The sequence below is a fragment of the Hippoglossus hippoglossus genome, chromosome 6 (assembly GCF_009819705.1).
Source record: "Hippoglossus hippoglossus isolate fHipHip1 chromosome 6, fHipHip1.pri, whole genome shotgun sequence".
NCBI classification, from domain to species: Eukaryota; Metazoa; Chordata; class Actinopteri; order Pleuronectiformes; family Pleuronectidae; genus Hippoglossus; species Hippoglossus hippoglossus.
In genome coordinates, this window is record NC_047156.1 from 15,462,282 (window position 1) to 15,481,300 (window position 19,019).

General features: G+C 39.9%; 2 protein-coding genes across 9 annotated transcripts; both read left to right on the plus strand.

Moving 5' to 3' along the window:
* The first annotated feature begins 1,036 nt into the window (after window positions 1–1,036).
* On the plus strand, window positions 1,037–13,242 carry incenp (inner centromere protein). Of its 8 annotated transcripts, none has more exons than XM_034587657.1 (21): window positions 1,037–1,226; window positions 2,663–2,811; window positions 2,957–3,067; window positions 3,152–3,771; window positions 3,874–3,916; window positions 4,074–4,143; window positions 4,243–4,369; window positions 4,518–4,557; window positions 4,715–4,802; window positions 4,917–5,057; window positions 5,896–5,913; window positions 7,108–7,217; window positions 7,348–7,471; window positions 7,578–7,688; window positions 8,370–8,527; window positions 8,713–8,833; window positions 9,473–9,571; window positions 11,430–11,471; window positions 11,742–11,804; window positions 11,904–12,057; window positions 12,693–13,242. In XM_034587657.1, exons 2-21 carry the CDS (start codon window positions 2,672–2,674, stop codon window positions 12,863–12,865), a joined length of 2,553 nt encoding a protein of 850 aa, XP_034443548.1. In that variant the 5' UTR covers window positions 1,037–1,226; window positions 2,663–2,671; the 3' UTR covers window positions 12,866–13,242. The 8 variants fall into 8 exon arrangements, 7 of the variants coding, with proteins under 7 accessions (XP_034443548.1, XP_034443549.1, XP_034443552.1 ...); XM_034587658.1 differs by having other exon boundaries at window positions 4,246–4,369; XM_034587661.1 differs by having other exon boundaries at window positions 4,252–4,369.
* Window positions 13,243–15,726: 2,484 nt separating this feature from the next.
* Window positions 15,727–18,877, plus strand: fth1b (ferritin, heavy polypeptide 1b). Its single transcript, XM_034587669.1, has 5 exons — window positions 15,727–15,858; window positions 16,943–17,046; window positions 17,252–17,398; window positions 17,650–17,775; window positions 18,506–18,877. Exons 2-5 carry the CDS (start codon window positions 16,945–16,947, stop codon window positions 18,662–18,664), a joined length of 534 nt encoding a protein of 177 aa, XP_034443560.1. The 5' UTR covers window positions 15,727–15,858; window positions 16,943–16,944; the 3' UTR covers window positions 18,665–18,877.
* Window positions 18,878–19,019: the final 142 nt, after the last annotated feature.

Genomic DNA, 19,019 nt, shown 5'->3' on the forward strand with positions numbered 1-19,019 from the left:
AACAGTCAAACACAAGAGCATAAGAATAACAAAAGGTCAAAATAGGTCAAGAATAAGTTCACTGCAGTGAGATGAAAGTCTGGCCACCAGAACTACTACAAAGCTCTCACTGTAAATAAGTATGTGCTAATGTGGTATTTGACAATACAAATATTTTAAGCATTGGGTGATTGAAATACACACGTAACCAAGGTAAGACTATTGAAGCCAATTATAAATTCAGATTTTAAGATAAATAACTGAAGCTATACAAAGTTGTGCATTAGACTAACAAAGCCTTTGAAATTCTGGTACAGCAGATGTAAGTGTTTGTCTGATTTTTAAGTTGAAAACAGTGCAAGAATATAACTTGAAATATAAGATGTAAAAGAATATAATATCAAATAAAGATAAACCATAATGGTGACAGTCTGGCAGCCTAGTGCTTGTGTGGTCATATTGGTGATGTTCTTACAAAGTCCTTGTTTTTGGTCTATTTGTGTGTATTTTCTTAACTGTCAGTGTATGCAGCCCTAAGGACACAAAGAGTGTTTAATTTACATTGGTGAGCTGGACCACCACTTATTGATGTTGTCATCAGACATCCTGTTTGTTTGATTCCCTGGAGAAAGACAGTGGGACAAAGCACAGACAGAGGTCATCACATTTATACTCACCGCAAGAACCGTGACATTGTTCAGCTTTAGATTTTCTGTAAGTGCGTGTGCGCGCGGGTGGGTGTGTGTGTGTGTGTGCGTGTATGGGTGTGTGTGATCTTTTTGTCTATGGTTTGAGTGTGGTGGGCGGGGCGGAGGAAATCCTGCCACACATCGAGTGGTCGATTTAAATCATGGCAGCGCTTTAACTCCGCCCAGGACTTCTGTTGGGTTTGCACGTTTTGTGCTCACGCGTAGACCGCTGTAGACTCCGCACCACTCCTCCCTATGCATCCAAACGGCGAGCTCCGCCTCTTCAGACAATCCCCATCCGAAAATCGAACGACTTCCTGGTTGCAGAGCCAGGCGATTGGCTGCTGAGGTTTTGAATCAGTTAAACGGTTTCAGCGGGTCAGTGGGAGCAGTGCTGCTGTTCGTGTTGTGGAGAGTTTACACACGAGCTGTAACGCAAAGTGGATTCAGCTTCAATTCAACGCGCGCATTTTTACGTCAGTATGCGATAGTTCTGGTTTTTAACTTAGCGGAGCAGCGAGCATCGGGTTTCTTCCTCCAGGAGCGCGAACATCAAAGGTAACTGTTCAAACACGACGTTAGCGTTAGCTAGCTAGCATCGTAGCAACAACATCTAAGCAGCAGAGCAGTTGTAAACCAATCAACACGTATAAATCAAACTCGGTTGAATTAACTCTCAGCGTGTCCCTTAGCGTGTCACAGTATCTGATGGCTTTTAACAGGATCTGAGGTTTTTGTGTTTCCTGCCGATCTCGTTTAGGTCTAAGCAAGCTAAGCTAACATGTTACTCCGGTGACGTTAAGTTATTAAATTAACACTGTGTAGATAAAACGCGGGGACGATCTGTTCGGGGAGTGATCTCTGTTTTTGTTGTGACACGATGTGTGTCCGCGTTGAAGACTGTTCTGTCAATGTCGACCACATTGTTTTCAAATGTCCCTCCGGGTTAACAGGCGTCAGTGCGCATGCACCGCGCACACATCAGAGACGAGAGCAGTGCAGATTAGATGTCGATGAAAGACTGGCACACCTCATCTGCAGAAATAACCGCATTAGTTTAAACTGCAGATTATCATTATTTGTCAACTAGTTTGTTTATAGAGTCATGTATTGTCAAAGTATTGCTCTCAGAGAATGACCCACCCACTTCATTGTTAGTTCCGATCCGACTTCTGATTGGACAATACCTGAATTTGAACATCTTCTTAAAAACACGAGTGTTTAAGTTATTATGTTGGCCACACGACACCGTATTAAACCAAACGGTACACTTTACTAAGCGCGTTAAGTTTAATAAAATTATACTGTTATTTATTTTAACTTCGGGTTAAGCAGGCCTTTCTCACATACAGGTGTTTTTTGTATATAAAGTAAAGATGGCAATTTAAAAAAAAAAACTGCACAGCAACATCAACTGGTAGATAGATTTCCATACATGTGTTGTAAAGTGAGGAGAATATATGATTACGTTATATTGTTATTAATAGACATGGAATTGGGACATGTTATGTCAGCCCAGTATGTTAAGTGATTACATCAGTGTTGTCAACAGATATGACATCACATTATTCAAAACCCAACCATTTGTTAACTTGTTCATTTTCGAGCAACTGTCCAACTCTGTAAAGTCGAGATATTATATAAAAGTTTTTAGGCAGAATTTGCTCAGATTTGTATTATTTAATTTTGTTGCTTACTCTGTGTGAGGGATGTTAAACCTTGTAACAGTGTTAACCTTTAAAGGACCTGTAGTTGTCTGCCTAATATTTCAAGATCTCTTTTCATACATGAGCACAAAAGACACAGTGATGTTTTATTTATTTACTGTGAAACTGTTATGGGAGATACATTTTTCATTTAAAAATAATAATGGATGTTATTGAGAGGCGTTAATACAGGTGAGTTGTTGTTTTGCTGTCTAGATGATGCATTAAATGACTTTCCTCTTACTAGCCATCTCCAGTCAGATTTTAATCGCTCTATCTTTTCCCCAGGTCATCACCATGAACACCTTACTAACATCTGTGAGATCTCTCATGCAAATGTTCGATGGCAAAAAACAAGAATTTATCAATGACATTGATAATGTCCACGTGGTTTGGCTTGAGGAGATCCAACAAGAAGCCAAGCGCATGTTCTCAAGGTAGGCTTGACGTAATGTCTTACAAATCACTTTAATAAAATCCTCCTTCTTTTATAGGTTTACATCATCATAAATTTGCATGTCCGTATCGTTATCTTTGTTATATTTAATATTTAACTAACAAAGGTATTTCTTTTTATTTCAGAGATTTTAATGCTGAACCAGAATTGATGCCAAAAACACCATCACAGAAAAAGAACAGTCGCAGGAAGCGTGTATCTTTGGGACGCCAGGAAGAAAATCAAGCTAAGCGAAGGTTTGTTTCTTTCATTATGGTTTTAGTCGGAGCTACATTTTACACATGCGCCTTTTTAATTATAAATATTCCTTTCCTGTCCAGGTTTTCAAAGGGAAAACGCAGTAACCTCCGTGGATCCTCTGTAAAATCCCTGAACTTCATTGTAGAAGAAGAACCCATCCCCGGTCCTTCCACCTCTGAAGCCAGCACATCCGCACAGCCTAAACGCACCACCCGCAAAAACAAACAGAGTAAGCCAGAGGTGGCAGAGGATGTGAGCCATTCACCCAGTGGAAGCGACAAAACAGAAGAGGTGCAGAACAAGAAGCCAGAGCTGTTGGGGGAGGAAGATGTGGACACACACAACAAGGGGAACAATGCAGAAGTGGAGCCTGAAGACATGTGTAGCATTGCCCAGTCTCCACCTAAGATACCCTTACCTGAGGTTGTTGTCAACATCTCTTCAGCCGAGCGCTTGTCTGCTGAGCTCGCTAAAAATCCCGAGCGCTCACCCGGCCGTACAGCTGCTAAGATTGAAATAGCTGGAGCTGCTCAGAGCTCACGCCGGAGCTCGGTGCGGTGCTCTCTTAAGCTACGTCACTCGCTGGCTGGTCTGCGGCACAGTTTGACGCAGGAGTCTATTCGCCGTGCCTCTCGCCGCTCTATGCTTAAGAGGAAGGCTGCTCACCAGGGCAACTCCACATGTAGCAGCGATATTAGTGGTGAGAAATTAGCCACACTTGGTTCATAAATACATAAAATGCAAATTCACCAGCACTTTGCAAAGATAAGTGTTATATCTGGTTATTTTTGTTTAATTGTAGAGGACTCTTGCATGGACTCTGATAAAGAAGAGGATAAGGAGGCGTAAGTAAAGCGGTGAAAAAATGTGTTAATTGTCATTGTTTTGATCTAGAATTTGAGCGACTTGTGACTGTAGCACTGTGTTAATTACGTGTGACTGGTCATAAATTCTTTTATTTTTAAGTATTTCTGGACCATATTAATTTAATCTTTACTACAGCATGTTGGAGGCCGTTACTGCAGACACAGTGGACAATGCTGCAGCAGAGGGAGCTAAGGAAGCTCCTCAGGTATGTGTGTAAATGTATTTGTCTACAAGGTGTCAAACAGAAATGATCCTACGTTTATTGACAAGCTGATGTTTTTGTATCCAACAAATTTTTACCCAGGCTAACCAGACCTTATATCCATCTGTTGCACGCATTACTCGTTCTGTGGCTGCACACTCTCCCACTCTGGCGCCCCCAGCATTGTTTACCTCTGAGCACAAAGTGACCACCCCTGAAAAGAGGACAGGTAGGAGAACTCTCCATTTTTTAATTGGCTTTTGTTAAGTTAGATTTTAGTTCATATTTATTGTTGATGTGTATATGTGAATGGATGTTGGGCAGTTTTGTACCAAAATGTAACGTGTATTAAATACATCTTTGCATTTATGTTTCAGTTATTGCTGAGAAACACCGGACCCCCCAGTCAGCCCGAAGGTGAGTGCTCTGTGTGTCAGCATTTATCTGTTGTCCTCAACGACAGAGGGGGGAGTATTTTTGATATTTGCAATGATATTAAAAGTTGAATCAGCTTGTTGAGGTTCTTGAAAAATATCTGTGTTGTGTCCTCTAAAATATATTTCTCTGCGTCCAGGTCACGTCTGAGTATAAAACGTAAAGCACCAGATACTGTGGAGGAAAGTCCAACAAAGAGGTTTTCTCCCCCCAAGAAAAGTCAGAGTGTAAGTGTTGATGTTTCTAAATGAAAAATACACAAATCTTTGTACAGAAAATATTTGAATTTCTTTATTAACTAGTAAGGTTTTGAACGTATTCTCCATTGTTTGAATACTTAGGCAGTGAGGCCCAACATGAGATCTTTTCTCCACACTGTGCAGAAGAATCAGATGCTGATGATGACTCCAAATTCCCTCGGCCGCACTGCTGTTATCAAGTCCTTCATCAAACACACCACTCCAATGAGGGCTGATCCCAAGGTAAGTTCACAGTTTAACCCAAAGCAAAACTACACATTTGAACTGTCCTCAACTAGGCAAGGTTTTCCAAGGGGTCCTGGTGGGCTTAGGTGCAGTGGTGGCTGGGGTGGAGGATGAAGGGCTTTTTGAAAATATGGATTTTTTTCTCATTAGTCATATTTATAAAAACACAACACAGGTTGATGCTTTTCACAGTACAGTCACACATTAGCAAGAAGACGAGCAAAACAAATCTGCTCTATCAAATCTAATAAAATTAGTATTTCACATTTAGTTGTTGCACTGTGCCCCAAATAGAAGAAGAATTATAAAACAAGACTTGTTTTGAAGAGATTTGTTCTACAATTTTTTACAGTTTGACTTTCTGCAGTTTTTGGGGCTAATATGGTATTTTTCTATCCAGTGTGGTAGAGATATCAGCATTTTTTTTCTGTTCATTTGGTTTAGTCGGTGCAAAAATGCATATAATTATAGGGAAAACCTTGTATATGATAAAACTGCATCCTTTATCTCTGATTGTATTGTTTGTTGTTGAACTTTCATCTTATAATTGGTGTTGATTACATAGCAGAAGATATTTGGCCAAAAGCAGATGTGGTATTTCAGTGAATTTGAAGTAGTATTGTGCGTGTGAATAACGACAGATATGACTGCTTATCAGATACCTTATAATCTCCGCTTTGTCTATCTGTAACAAATATACAAGAAATCTCACTTATAAAATATACAATTGTTCCATCTGCAAAAGTGCGTGTTCTTACATTTTAGAATATTAATGTTTCACTTTTTTGTTGAGCTTTGAAACTGTGGTTGTTTTTTTTTTTTCTCCCCTCCTCAGTTGAGTGTTGGTTTAGTGGTAAGTGTAATGTTGAAGCACTGTATGTTTGTGGGTACTTGATGGTGTCTAATATCCCATTGTATCTCCTCATTTAACACCAGTCTTTAGAGAAGCCCCTTTCCCACCTCTGCATTTCTATTCATCAGTTATAAATATTCTGGCAGTTAATGTTTCAAGATTGAGAGAATTTTAGATTTAGTGAAAGCATGAGCGGGAACTTTCCTGGACATATCCCTCAAAGTGAAATGTCGTGTAGAATTAGACTCTATGCTTCCCATTTTATGTACAGGAGACAGGCCTATGCTATATAAACACAGTAACTACATTCACACAATTTTACACCATCAATGTGTGAAAGAACCTGCTAGATATACATTTACACCCCTAACTGCAATCTTCCAGTTGATGGTGTCTCTGATTCCATGGGTCACCAATGCTCTTTTTTTGCCGTCTAACAGTCCACCGTCAAACCACCTTAAATAACTTGAGTGATCTCACTGTTTGTGGACTTTGAAACACAATTTGATCAGAAGATCAGAGGAAAAGTAAAAATCCATCTTAACCACAAGTCATATTACAACGATCTTGCGTTTAATGTAAACTCCCAAAGTTCCAAGGAGTACTTTGGGTTGTTTATAAAACTGTTCCCTGTGTGTCAGTGGATTCAGATGAGGTTATAAACTCAGTTAAAACTGAAGGTAATGTCATTACCTCCTTACTACAGGTATTAGTACAGCAGTTTTGTCTATTTGTGTCTTTACTTTTGTCTTTTAACTGAACTCTTACTTTCATACAAGACACTTGGCCATCTGACCTGTTAACTGATCCATACATTTATTATATGAGTAGGAAGTATTATTGCACACAGCTGAGAAGTTTTGGCAGGGAAGGGATATCAATATAGTATGTCATATATAATTGTAAACCTTGTTTTTTGTTTTCCACCATTCTTCGAGCGGTATGACTCTGAGATTTGGTATTAAAATGTCTTACATTTCAATTTGGTGAAGAACATGAGAGTAGCACAAAGTCTGTTTGGATGGATTTTTTCTTTTGGTGTTTATTCTGGGAGGTGATCGTTTTCCACACTACTGCACTTCACTTTCCAGTTTGGATTTTATTTGGTCACGTATTAGTTTGTTATCCAAGTTAAGTGTTTTCTGACATTAGTTTTCTAAATGCTCATTAAATTCTCTCCTTGTCTCTTTTCAGGCAAAAGAACGTCACAAACTGGAAGCACTTAAAAAGAAGCAGGAGCAAGAGGAGGAGAGGATGAAAAAAATGGAGGAGGATAAGAGAAGGAAACTGGATGAACTCAAAAGGTTAGTGTTCCAAATTCTTCCAGAGTTTATACTCTGACTGGACATATAGTATAGTTTTTTTAATTTATTTATTATTACTTTCATCTTATGATCCTATAGCATATCATAACTTTTACAATTTGTGTTGCAGGAAGAGGGATGAGAGGCTGAGGAGGGTGTTTGATGCCAAAGTCAAAGAAGAGCAGAGGGAGGAAGAAAAGAAAAAGAAATTTGAGCAGAAAATGGCTCAGATTGATGAAATGAAAAATGATAAGGTGTGCAACACATTTCATGATGATTGAATCTATATCTTCACGCCAAATACAAGGCACCTTTTGGTCTCATCCATCTCATTGTCTCACATTTGTTCTCTTCATGCAGCGTGTGGCAGATGAGAAGGCCAAGAAGAAGGTGGTCCTGAAACGACAAGAGGAAGTGGAGCAGAAGAAGAAGTTGGAGGAAGAGGCTCGGAGGAAGAAGATTCAACAAGCAGTGAGACAAAGCTTTTTTTTTGTAGCTGGGTGCGCTCGCCGGCTGTCAGTAGAATAGTCGACTACACATTGAAGTCTAGCTGCCAACCTTTTACCATATGTCCTCAAACAGAGGCCAGGGCCTTGATTTACCTGAACTGCAGAAGGTAACATAATTGGAGTTGCCAACAGCTATGCTTGTTAAAGTACTGTATCAAACCAGCTGTTAAACAAACGAAGGAAAGAGATATTAACCTAGGAGGTTATGTTTTGGTCTGTTAGGTATTAAGCAGGATTACGTAACCGCCTTCAATAAAATTTTGTTGAGGGACTTGGCTGGACTGTGCACATTTAAATGTGGGTGCAGATCCCAATTTTTTCTTCTTTATCATTGCCAGAGGGTGTTTTTCAACATTTTCATCGATTTCTCCAAAATAACCACAGTGCCTGCCCTGGTTAAACTAATGGAGAACCTAAAGTGAAAGCTGTTTGTCAAAGTTATCGTGTTACATTTCCATGAATCTCTTAAACTTGTCAACGACAAAGAGAGGAGGACAGGAGGGAGGTCTGTGTTCTTCATTCGCTGTAAACTTAATTATATTTATATTAGGGTTAAAAATGACTTTGCTGTTGTGAACTTCCCCTACAATGACACAAAGTGAGCAGGCTTCTCATATGCTGTATGTGTTTCTTAAAACTTCAGGAGGAAGAGAAGCGTCAGCAGGAGCTGGCCAAAAAGAAGGCAGAGGAGGAGGAACAGCGAGTTCGTAAGCTGGCTGAAGCTCGCAAAGCACTGGAGCTGAAGAGGGAACAGGAGCGAGAGAGAGAGCTGGAGCGAGAACGACAAGCTGCTACTGAAAGGTTTGTCTCTATTGTCCTCACACTACTGTCAGCTACTTAATTAACTGAGCTGCCAAATTATCTTTTGAACATGGTGTCGGTGTATTAAGCTGAAATTTGCTCTTGTGAAAATGCCAAGAAAAGGTTTAGTTTTTCTCTAGAGTTTATTCCACTGACTTAATTTATTTATTTATTTTCTTCCCCAGGGAGCGAGCGGAAAAAGAAAAGGCTCTCGCTCTGCAACGTGAACTGGAGAGAGCAGCGAGAGAGAAGGAGAGGAGAGAACTGGATGAGAAAAGGAAGGCTCTTGAGGAAAAAAGAAAACGGGTAAGAAGTTAAAATTTACAATGTCTAACTGAATGGTGACGTTTTAACGGTCCAAAACCTGCTTGTTTGAGCAGGTACATGGTCAAAAAACACAGAATGTGGCATTAAGATAAAGCAGTTACTCAAATAAATAAAACTGATCAGTCAGGCAACAAGATGTCAAAACACTGAATACAGATCAGGAGAGTCTGCTTCTAAGCTTTAATATAACAGATTATCACCTTAACCTTCATTGTTTCATGGAAACTTGAGCTCACATGATGTATTTATAGCAACAATTAAAAAATGGTAAATAGTAGCCAGTTATGATTATAGCAAAACTTAAATAAACTGAAATGGGTTAGGGTTATAATTGGTTAAACCTTGAATATATATTTTCTGCCACTCATCCAGGTCTCATACATTTTAAAATTAGTTAAACTTTATCCTGTTTAGTTGTTAGTTATTGCTAATTAATCGCACAATATCAGGAAATCAATTTTTGGCTGACTAAATTTCAACTTCCATAAAGATTTCATGTCAATCTTTACCTCAACGAAACAGCAACGGCCATTTTAAGTTAAAACATTGAGATGTTCAGCAGCTGGTTTATTTCTGCTGTTTATTGTCTGGATGTTGATGTGTGTTTTGTTCCTGCAGGAAGAGGAGCAGAGGTTGGCTGCAGAGCAGAAAGCTGCTAAAGAGAGAGAAGCTGCTAAACAGAGGGAGGCTGCTGCTAAACAGGCTGCTAAAGTACAGGTAAACCAGCCCCGGACAAAAATACTTTGTTTATGTAAACTACTGAAGTGAAACATAAGCAGGAGCTGACAGAAATGCTAATTATCTTTAATTTAAAGAGGCTCATTATCCAAATGGAAATTCATTATCCAATGCAGATATTTTAGGTTTTATTTATTGTAATAGTAAGTTCATTGTTTAAAGATGCTGAATAAGGGTGCTCCCATCAGAATTTTTGTGGGACCGATCACCAATCGTTTGAAGTAGTATCGACCAATCACTGATCACAGGGTCTATGGCTCTGTTTACACCTGATCGGATTCCTCTTCCCCGCTTTATATGCATATAAACACTACAGGGCTGAATCATACTCAGAATTTGGTCAGTAAATGTCCATTATTGCTGTCAAGTTTTTCCTCTTTTTTTCCTTTCAATTCTGCTCAACATTAAAGGGATAGTTCACAGAAAAATTAAAATTTTCAGTCATTATCTACTCACCACTATTATTTAAGGCTAACATAATTAGGAATTAGTCATAGACAGTGCTTCACAAAGTTTATAACGTTTTTCTTCACTCAACAACTCTCAAAAGTGCACGTTTTCAACGGGAGTCTGGTGATATTGCGGACCACAAACATCTGCTGCTTATACAAGAGCACAGACCCGTCATTTGCATCACAGAGAAGCAAATGGTGGTCAGAAACCTGGTAAAACTGCAAGACCAGCGAATCCCATGACGCAGTCATGTTTAATCAATACTGGGCATGTGCAACTCTCAACAGAGATGAGAAGAGAAGTAAGATGCCTCACTTGTTGGCTATTTCCACCATCAGCCCTGGGGAGAAAACTGTTAGAAGTACAAAAATATTTACTAGAAAAAATGACGAGGGAGCCATCTCAGGCCCCGTACACACCTGGCATTAACATGAGGTCTTTGTGATCCAATCACAAGTGGAAAGCTCTAAGTACAGGTGTGAACGCACTTGGACCACATTCGGAGGTGGTCTGGGCCACATGTCCACATTCTTTAGCAGTGAACACAAATCCGTCCTGGGCCACATATGGAGGATCTCCTACTCAGCTGAATCGAACGTATTTTTTCTCTTCTCGTTGATTTGTTTGTAACCACCAACATAATATCAACATTGATCACTACATAAAGATCGATACTTTCATTGACTTGGTAAAATCTTTCTTCACAGCTGCACAAGATTCATTCAGACTCTCCTGACTCGTCTCTCTACCTCTCTTTGCACGCTCGTGCCGACACACACGTACTGCAGTGACATCAGTCACATCTGTAATCTCAGACTGGCCCAAATCAACATCATTTGGTCTTAGCTAACACCAATGATGTACGTGTTAACTCACATGAAGAGTGGAGAAGTGAGATCCGGTCACAGGAGACACATTCAGGGCGCATTTTATTGCCAGTTGTGAACACGCGCACTTAAACACTGGCCACTTGTGATCGATCTCTCGGGACGGATGTTAATACCAATACAATTCCTTCTCATCTCTGTTGAGAGTTGCACTTCATGAGTGACAGCTGTTTGTTTTGAGATCGCCGATCAAACTAATTTCGGGGAAGATCGGCTGATACCGATCGGTGGCCGATCAATCAGAGCACCCTTAATGCAGAATGTGTGTTTTGTGGACTGTCCAATATAATTTGGTTGTATAAACATTCTTCCAGTAACCTAAGAAACGGCATCGTATAAAATTAACTTTTTCATATTTATCTTGATATTCTTTAACTAATGCTCCAAATATTTCGATACATACAGAAATAATCACACATGACATTTTTTTCATCATTGTGGGAAACCTGAATAATGATGTAATTACTAAACATTTGTCTCTGCTCTCTGTAATGAAGGCTACTGCTGCTTCTGGCCTAAATGTGACTGTGGATATCGAGGTGAGACAAGTTTCAATTTTAGCCTTTGATAAACAAATTGTTACGAAGGAATTAAAATAACAAAAAGTCTAGTTCTTTGCATGTAAGGGAAACTGGTTGGATTTGGTTTCTATGAACTGAAGTATAATTGGGCCATTTCTATCGTCATTTGGTGACTGTGTAAATGCACATGAATGATTTACCTGAGTGTTTAAAGATCTGTGTGGGCTTTGTCTCTGCATGTTGAACCGTGCTGAAAACATATTTACCACTTCTCTCTTGACTCTTCAGAACTCTGTAATGAGAACACCGGTGGGAAAAGGTGGTGGCCTCAATGTGACCATGGATGTTGAGGTACATTTTTCTATTATATTCTAGCATTTCGTTGATTTCTATCTTAAAACATGATGCAACTTTCTTCCTCATCAATGTGTGTGATATCCTTCTCGGCAGCAATCACCACAGTCGTACTCCATCACTCCAAAGGGCGGCAACAAACCTCTGACATTGTCCAAAACTGCTGAGGATTATGGGATGGACCAAAACAGTGACGACTCTACTGATGATGAGTCTGCCCCGAGGAAACCTATTCCGTCCTGGGCTGAGGGTATGCTGAATTAGTTTGATTGTCAATTATTAAGATTCATTATGTTCAGTTGTTCCGGTTTCACAATCTGCTGTAGTGTTGTTCATTAATCCAGTTTAGTGATGTGAGTTTCATGTCAGTCATGGTTCACTCAACGACTGTCCAGTCACAGCTTAGCAACTATATCTGGGCAGAGGATGACCTGTCTCCTGCTTTGTTGATCACAGATGGTGTCATTTTCGCAAACAGATGGGTCACCAATTATCTACACACGATCTATACCAGGGCTCCAGACCCACTTTTTACATTGGTTGCTGAGATGTGCCTCACTTTTTCCATTTAGGTGCACCAGCACATAATTTAGTTGCACCCAACTCACCCTTTTCCAAGATGTTTGAGAATGAGCCAGTGGCAAATATTACTAGGGCAGCATTTTCAACCCACTTGTGGAGCTATGTAAAGTAATTAGTTAACCAGGACTTGATAAATTCGGCAACCTCGATCATTTCACATTAAACCTGAGGGATCACAGGCTGCAATTGACAACCTGCTGAAATGAGTCTGTTGTAATATTATAACACACCTAAAAGGTTTTAATGTTTACAGACCCGTTTGTTGTATGGTTCTAATTTCAGTGTCATGTTTTCTCCTCCCAGGTCCCAACCTGCAGCAGATCATCATGAAGCAGTACTTCAACCCTCCTGACTTAGACTCTTTCTTTGGGAAAATTGAACCACCGAAACTGGAAAACATCTTTTACAAGAGCAAGCCTCGTTATTTTAAACGCACCAGCTCTGCTGTGTGGCACTCTCCTCCCGTTGGGGAGTAATGTCTGTACGCTAATACAGATCTACACTGCTGTATAAAGTTAGATTTTTTTTTTTGTTGCCATAGTCTGTTTCCAATAAAGTAACATGTTTTTTTTCTCTGAATGTTTTTCCATTATTGAATTTAAAGGTTAAAGGTTTTAGGTTTCAGCATTTTAGGAACATAAGTACTCATTTATAAAATATCATGTATTTAAGTGATACATGTGGGAGGAACTTCCCACTCTTATAACCCAGTGGGATCTGACTGCTTGAAAGTTTTTGCCTAATCAAAAAAATGTTCATGTATATAATTTGTGTACTGAATGTAAATGATAGTAGAATTCCCTGATTTGGGATTTATTAAATGTATTAAAATGGTTGTTGGTGCAAAAATATTGTTCAGATTTCAGCTTTAAATGGGTTGATGATGCACAGAGAAATGTTTGTCATGGGTTGGGATTCATCAGTAAATAATTTGTTCTACTGCTGAAAATGTGTAGTTTAGTTTTCTGTCATTTTGGTTGATTAGACTTGGTGAGGTTTAAGTGATACATTTAATCTGTTGGACCCACCAGGTGCTGAGAGCTAACAAGTAAGATGGAGAGATGTCAAACACAAGTACTCACCCAGTCAGTCTAGAGAAAACAGCTAATCTGTCAAAGTAAGGTTGGTTATGGAAATATACCATCGATGTCCAGCAATTTATTTCAACCAGCTTGTGTTGATGAAAGTCTTTTTCATAGTGAAGCTTTCATTGATGAACTGATTATCATGATGATAATAATAATGGATGTTCAGAGGGATTTTCATCAGCATCCTGCCCCTTTAAATGCTAATTATGCTGCCAGGTTTGGTTTTCCACTCGGTTGAGATACCTTTCCTAAAGTGGGCGAGTGTAAACTGAATTGTGTGGGCTGGTATAACGTGACCTACTTTTTCTACCACTAGGACCAAATGTTCCTACAAAAAGTTTAAATATTAAGTGTTCTTAGATTCTGAGGGAGGAGTATGGTAAAGACACAAGTCAAAGATGTGACTGGGAGGTGCAATATACAGGGGTCCTATATACACAACGGTCCCAAAGACCAGCAGCAGGTTTTATGCAGTTTGAGTCATAACTCTAAAATGAGACATCATACAGAAATTGGTGTTCATATTTTTTTATATAAATATAATCTCCAAGAAACCAGGGGAAATACAATACTAACCATAACTGCTGAGCTTGTCTGAGAATCACCGAAATTAGAAAAAACATTGAACATTTAAGGTCAACGTGAAGTCTCCAGAGAACTTTAACCCCCCCATCTTTGAACTGCAGGAGGAAGCTGGAGAAAACCCACAGATACTTTGTTACTTTTGTACTTTTAGGGTTAGGGGTTAAAGTAACTAAAAAGTAACTAAAAGTACGAAAGTAACTAAAAAGTAACTAAAAGTACAAAGGTAACTAAAAAGTAACTAAAAGTACGAAAGTAACTAAATAACTAAAAGTACGAAAGTAACTAAAAGTTCGAAAGTAACAAAAGTAATGAAATGTAACTAAAAGTAACGAAAAGTAACAAAGTAACGAAAAGTAACTAACAGTAACGAAAAGTAACTAAAAGTAACGAAAACTTATGTAAAGTAGGTGGCGCTATGACCCTGAACTAATATTAATATATGGATGTGTTCAGGTCAGGATTGTGATCATAGGTCAGTAGTTCGGAGCCGGTTGGATAATGCAGAGTGGATTTACAAAGTACTTCCTGTTTCATGGCGAATCAGTAGGTGGCGCTATGACACTGAGGAAATATTGACACATAGAGCTGTTCAGGTTTGGTCTCTGATCATGAGACATCAGTTTGGCGGTGATAGGACAATGCACACTGGAGTTATGACAACATTGTCTGCTTTGGCGAAGGATGAACCTTCGCCGCACCTCAATGTTTACACGGTTTGAGGAAATGTCACAATTCTGACCATGATCCTATGACTTGACTGAGCTCTTTTGAGCTGTATATTGTAAAGCAGCCAGGAGCAGTTCATCAAAGTAAAAACATGTCACTTCCTGTAGCCAGCAGGTGGCGCTGTGATTTTAAGTCAAGATTTCTGTGTAGATGTCATCAGGCCGGGACTCTTGTCTTACATGTCTAGTTTGGACTCGATTCGACCAAATATGTCCGAGATACAGAACCTCGTGTTTTGATGGCGTGTAATCAAACTTTGACGCCACGCCACGGTCACACCGTGTGACGAAAAATCGATCTTTGAGTTAGTTTTCATCTCCATCTTGTTGTGATGACACGCATCTCCATATGAAGTTGATCTGATGAAAGCCCTGGGACAAGTACATCAAAGTAAAAATGTGGAAAATGGCCAATATGGCCACTAAAGTCAAAATGGCGGGCTTCCTGTTGCTTTTTTCCAATTGCACCTCTGACCTTTTTGGTTTGTCTTGTCATGATACACATGGGCTACGATTTTTGTGAAGATCGGTGAAAGCTAACTGAGGGGCTTTTCCTTAGATGGCGCTGTTGAGCCATTTTTCCACGCCCATTTCAAATTACTCCAGAATACAATTACTTTTTGGGGTTTTGAATTCCCTGCAAACTTTGGTAACAAGTTGAGCATGTCTAGGCCCTGAAAAACCCCCAAAAGGGAAATACAAATCCTTCGAAATACAATAGGGCCTCCCACCGGAGGTGCCCGGGCCCTAATGAGGCTGAATTTGTAGCTCACGTTAGGAATCTCGTTTCTTTCAAAAGTTTGCATCTTTTACTTTTTATTAAAGATTAATTTGACAGAATCCCAAACACATAAGGTTTATACAATAACTGAGTTTTCTAGACTCTTGTTCCCTGTTTTAGTCAAACCTGGCAACGCGGGCATCAGTGAAATGTGAGGGCGTGGCTTCATCCACCGTTTACACACGTTCATGACACCCCGCTGGTCCACAGGTCCGCTCATGTCTGTGGAGCATCGAACACATCACATTTCTACACGTGTTTGTGTGAGCAGCCCCCGATCAACACACCAGGTAGGATCCTCTGCTCGTGTTGTGTTGTGTTGTGTTGTGTGGATGAATGAGCTGCTGCAGGTTGTGTTGATGTGTTGATGGAGTTAGCAGTTAGCTAGCTGTGCTGTGTACAATACATGCTCAGCTAATCGGTCTCATCACTGGTAAAAGCTAATCTGTTAGCTTGTGCTGAGTTAGCCGCCATCACGTCTCCTTTAGTAAGATGAGAAACATGTGTCAGATGTATATAGAAGACAACAGTGAAACAGAGTTCATTTGTATTATTTCCTTCTTCATTCATTTTATTTTGGTTTATTTCTGCATCTGCTCTATTGCGGTGTAATCTTCAAATTGGTTTTAATTGTTTCTCATTGTTTGCTTTTTGACTCTTTTTAATTGTTTCTCTTAAAGTTTTCATTTGTAACTGTGTTTTTTGAAAGGTGCTAAATAATATAGTACTAATATTATTATGAATATTTAGAGAGGTAGCAGTGTCTCATAATTATAACTAGTGTTATTTTCAGTCATTGCATACTCACCTTGACATGAAGACAGTATGTCTCCCTTAAAGTGGCCAATGCTCCAGAACTGGGCAGTGTCCCATTGCAGTTACCCTGGAGTATCACTTTCTTTCACTGAGGTGAACTCCCCTGAGATACTGCTGCATGTGAACTACATCATTTTAATGTAACAAATGTTCTGTAATTGCACTCACTGCATCAGAGTCTGGGCAGAAATCCCAAGGGCATGTGAAAGTGAGGAATAAACTGTCCTCTTTTATATTTAAGGTGAGCTGACTGTTTAAATATTGCACCACAGTTACCACACCACAAGTGAATTCACCAATGTGCATGTTTCCATTAACGTGCTGAAGTTTGGTGAGAAGTGAAACGTGTCCGGTGATGTTGGCAGCGATGGTGCAGGAGAACAGCATCATCAGGCAGTGTCAGCTTTCTGTAGTTCATGATAAAACTCATTCTGCAGCAGCTGGGTTTCTAGTACCTGTCCTGGTCTTTGCTTGTTTTACTTGCAAAATGTACCTGTCCAATTATGATCTGCCCTAAATTTGACCTGACCCATTTATTCGTTGTTGTTATTTTTACAGAAATGAGTTCGCAAATCCGACAAAACTTCCACCAGGACTGCGAGGCAGCCATTAACAGACAGATAAACCTGGAGATGTATGCCTCCTATGTTTACCTCTCAATGGTAAGAAATTATAATACAAAAAATGGAAACAACACGCATATCCAGTAAAAAAATCTTTTGATGGTAATGGGAGCTTTAGTTGTGCAGATTTTCTCTTTTTCAAAAGAAATGTGTTCAAGCAAGGAATTGAATGCGCATCAATTCTGCTCGGTGACGTTTGTGATGAAAACTAAGTTCTCTCGTCTTTCCCTGTGTTGATCCATAGGCGTATTACTTTGATAGGGATGATAAATCCCTGCCAAACTTTGCCACGTTCTTCCGCACACAGTCCACAGAAGAGCGTGAGCACGCAGAGAAGCTGATGAGTTTGCAGAACAAGAGGGGAGGCAGGATCTTTCTGCAGGACGTCAAGGTTGGATTCTTTTCTACTTAAACTGCACCGTAATTACTTTTTTTTTTTTTCACAGCAGGGTAGTTAGATTCACAAGGTCAATCTTTCACCACAAAGGCCTTTTAGTGTCACTGTTTCTTAGTGTTTGTTTAATAAGCTGCAAGTGCCAGTATATGAAAAAGTTATTCATTAGTTAGTTGTTTTGTAAAAAATAAAATAAAAATACACATCACGATTATTGATTTGTCTTGAATTATTTATGTGTGTCTCAGAAACCTGATAGAGATGAGTGGGGGAGCGGCATGGAGGCTTTGGATTGCGCCCTGCAGCTGGAGAAAAGTGTAAACCAATCTCTCCTGGACCTGCAGAAAATGGCGTCGGAACACAATGATCCTCATGTAAGCAGCAGACTAAGGTCGAAAGGATAGAGGATGCAGCTGCGTCATGTTCCCGTTGTGTGTGTGTGTGTGTGTGTGTGTGTGTGTGTGTGTGTGTGTGTGTTCCTCATGTTGTGGGGACCTAAATATGAGAGTGAGTGTGAGCGGACATTCTCTGCAGGGGCTGTATGTGAGAGCGTAAATGTCTGAGTTAGAGCCTCCACACTTTCTGCAGACTTGTGGCCCCCTAGTATGAAGTCAGCAGAATGTCCGAAGGAGCTGATGTGAGAACACAGCAGGAAATCCACTGCAGGTTTCACTGTGAGCAAGTGGGGGTGTTGATGAGGTTTGTAACACGCGACAGACGCAAAAGTAAAAAAAAACACCTAATTTTACGATGAAAAAGTGGTGCCACACAGACGAAATCACCAGAAACTCTCCTAACATCCCCGTCGGTGTCTTCTACGTTTGTGACACTGCTTTTTCACTGGGAGATATTTCTTTTCTTTTTGTTTTTCATTCATCAAACCCCCCCCCCCCCCCCCCCCCCACACCAGGTATGTGGTTATGTGAGCAGCTGTACTATGAGATATGGAGACATTTAAAATGAGCGATGACAGATGCTATTAACGGTTAAATACTGAAAAGACATAAAAGCCAAATTAAATTTTGGAAAACACAAAATGTGATGTCTCCAGAAGAGCCGATTCTCTGCTTCTGACGTGAATGTTCTGTCATGTATTTCCCACAGATGTGTGACTTCATAGAAACCCATTTTCTGGACGAGCAGGTGAAATCCATCAAACAGCTTGCCGACTGGATCTCAAATCTGCGCCGCATGGGAGCCCCTCAGAATGGCATGGCCGAGTACCTCTTTGACAAACACACCATGGCTGAAGAAAGCACCTAAACCACAATGCTACACTACACTGATCGTCCTGCTCACCTCTGCATGCCAACCTGCCCCAAACCCTGAAATGTACTACATAATGTATGTTTGGAAAAGCCATAGATCTCTGTGTAACCTGGACTGCTGCTTCCCTCACTCCCTGTTACATTCCAGATTACAAACTAGTCCAGGAGTGTTTTGTAAGAATAAAGACTGAACAAGCTTTATGCATTTGTGTGTTCTATTTATATATTTTGCATCCAACATGTTGTGGCCATAACAACAATTTAAAGGACCAGTGTGTAGGATTAGTGGCTGCTAGTGGTGAAGCTGCAGATTGCAATCAACTGAACACCCCTCCCCTGTGTTCCTCATG

What these genes read in the sequence shown, in the direction of transcription:
- fth1b (XM_034587669.1), top strand. Translation starts at nt 16,945, where the DNA reads ATGAGTTCGCAAATCCGACAAAACTTCCACCAGGACTGCGAGGCAGCC. An exon ending in CCTATGTTTACCTCTCAATG is followed by an intron (nt 17,047 to 17,251) that starts GTAAGAAATTAT and finishes GTTGATCCATAG; the next exon opens with GCGTATTACTTTGATAGGGA. An exon ending in CGGAACACAATGATCCTCAT is followed by an intron (nt 17,776 to 18,505) that starts GTAAGCAGCAGA and finishes TATTTCCCACAG; the next exon opens with ATGTGTGACTTCATAGAAAC.
- incenp (XM_034587657.1), top strand. Translation starts at nt 2,672, where the DNA reads ATGAACACCTTACTAACATCTGTGAGATCTCTCATGCAAATGTTCGAT. An exon ending in CCCCCAAGAAAAGTCAGAGT is followed by an intron (nt 4,803 to 4,916) that starts GTAAGTGTTGAT and finishes TTGAATACTTAG; the next exon opens with GCAGTGAGGCCCAACATGAG. An exon ending in CGACAAGCTGCTACTGAAAG is followed by an intron (nt 8,528 to 8,712) that starts GTTTGTCTCTAT and finishes TTTCTTCCCCAG; the next exon opens with GGAGCGAGCGGAAAAAGAAA.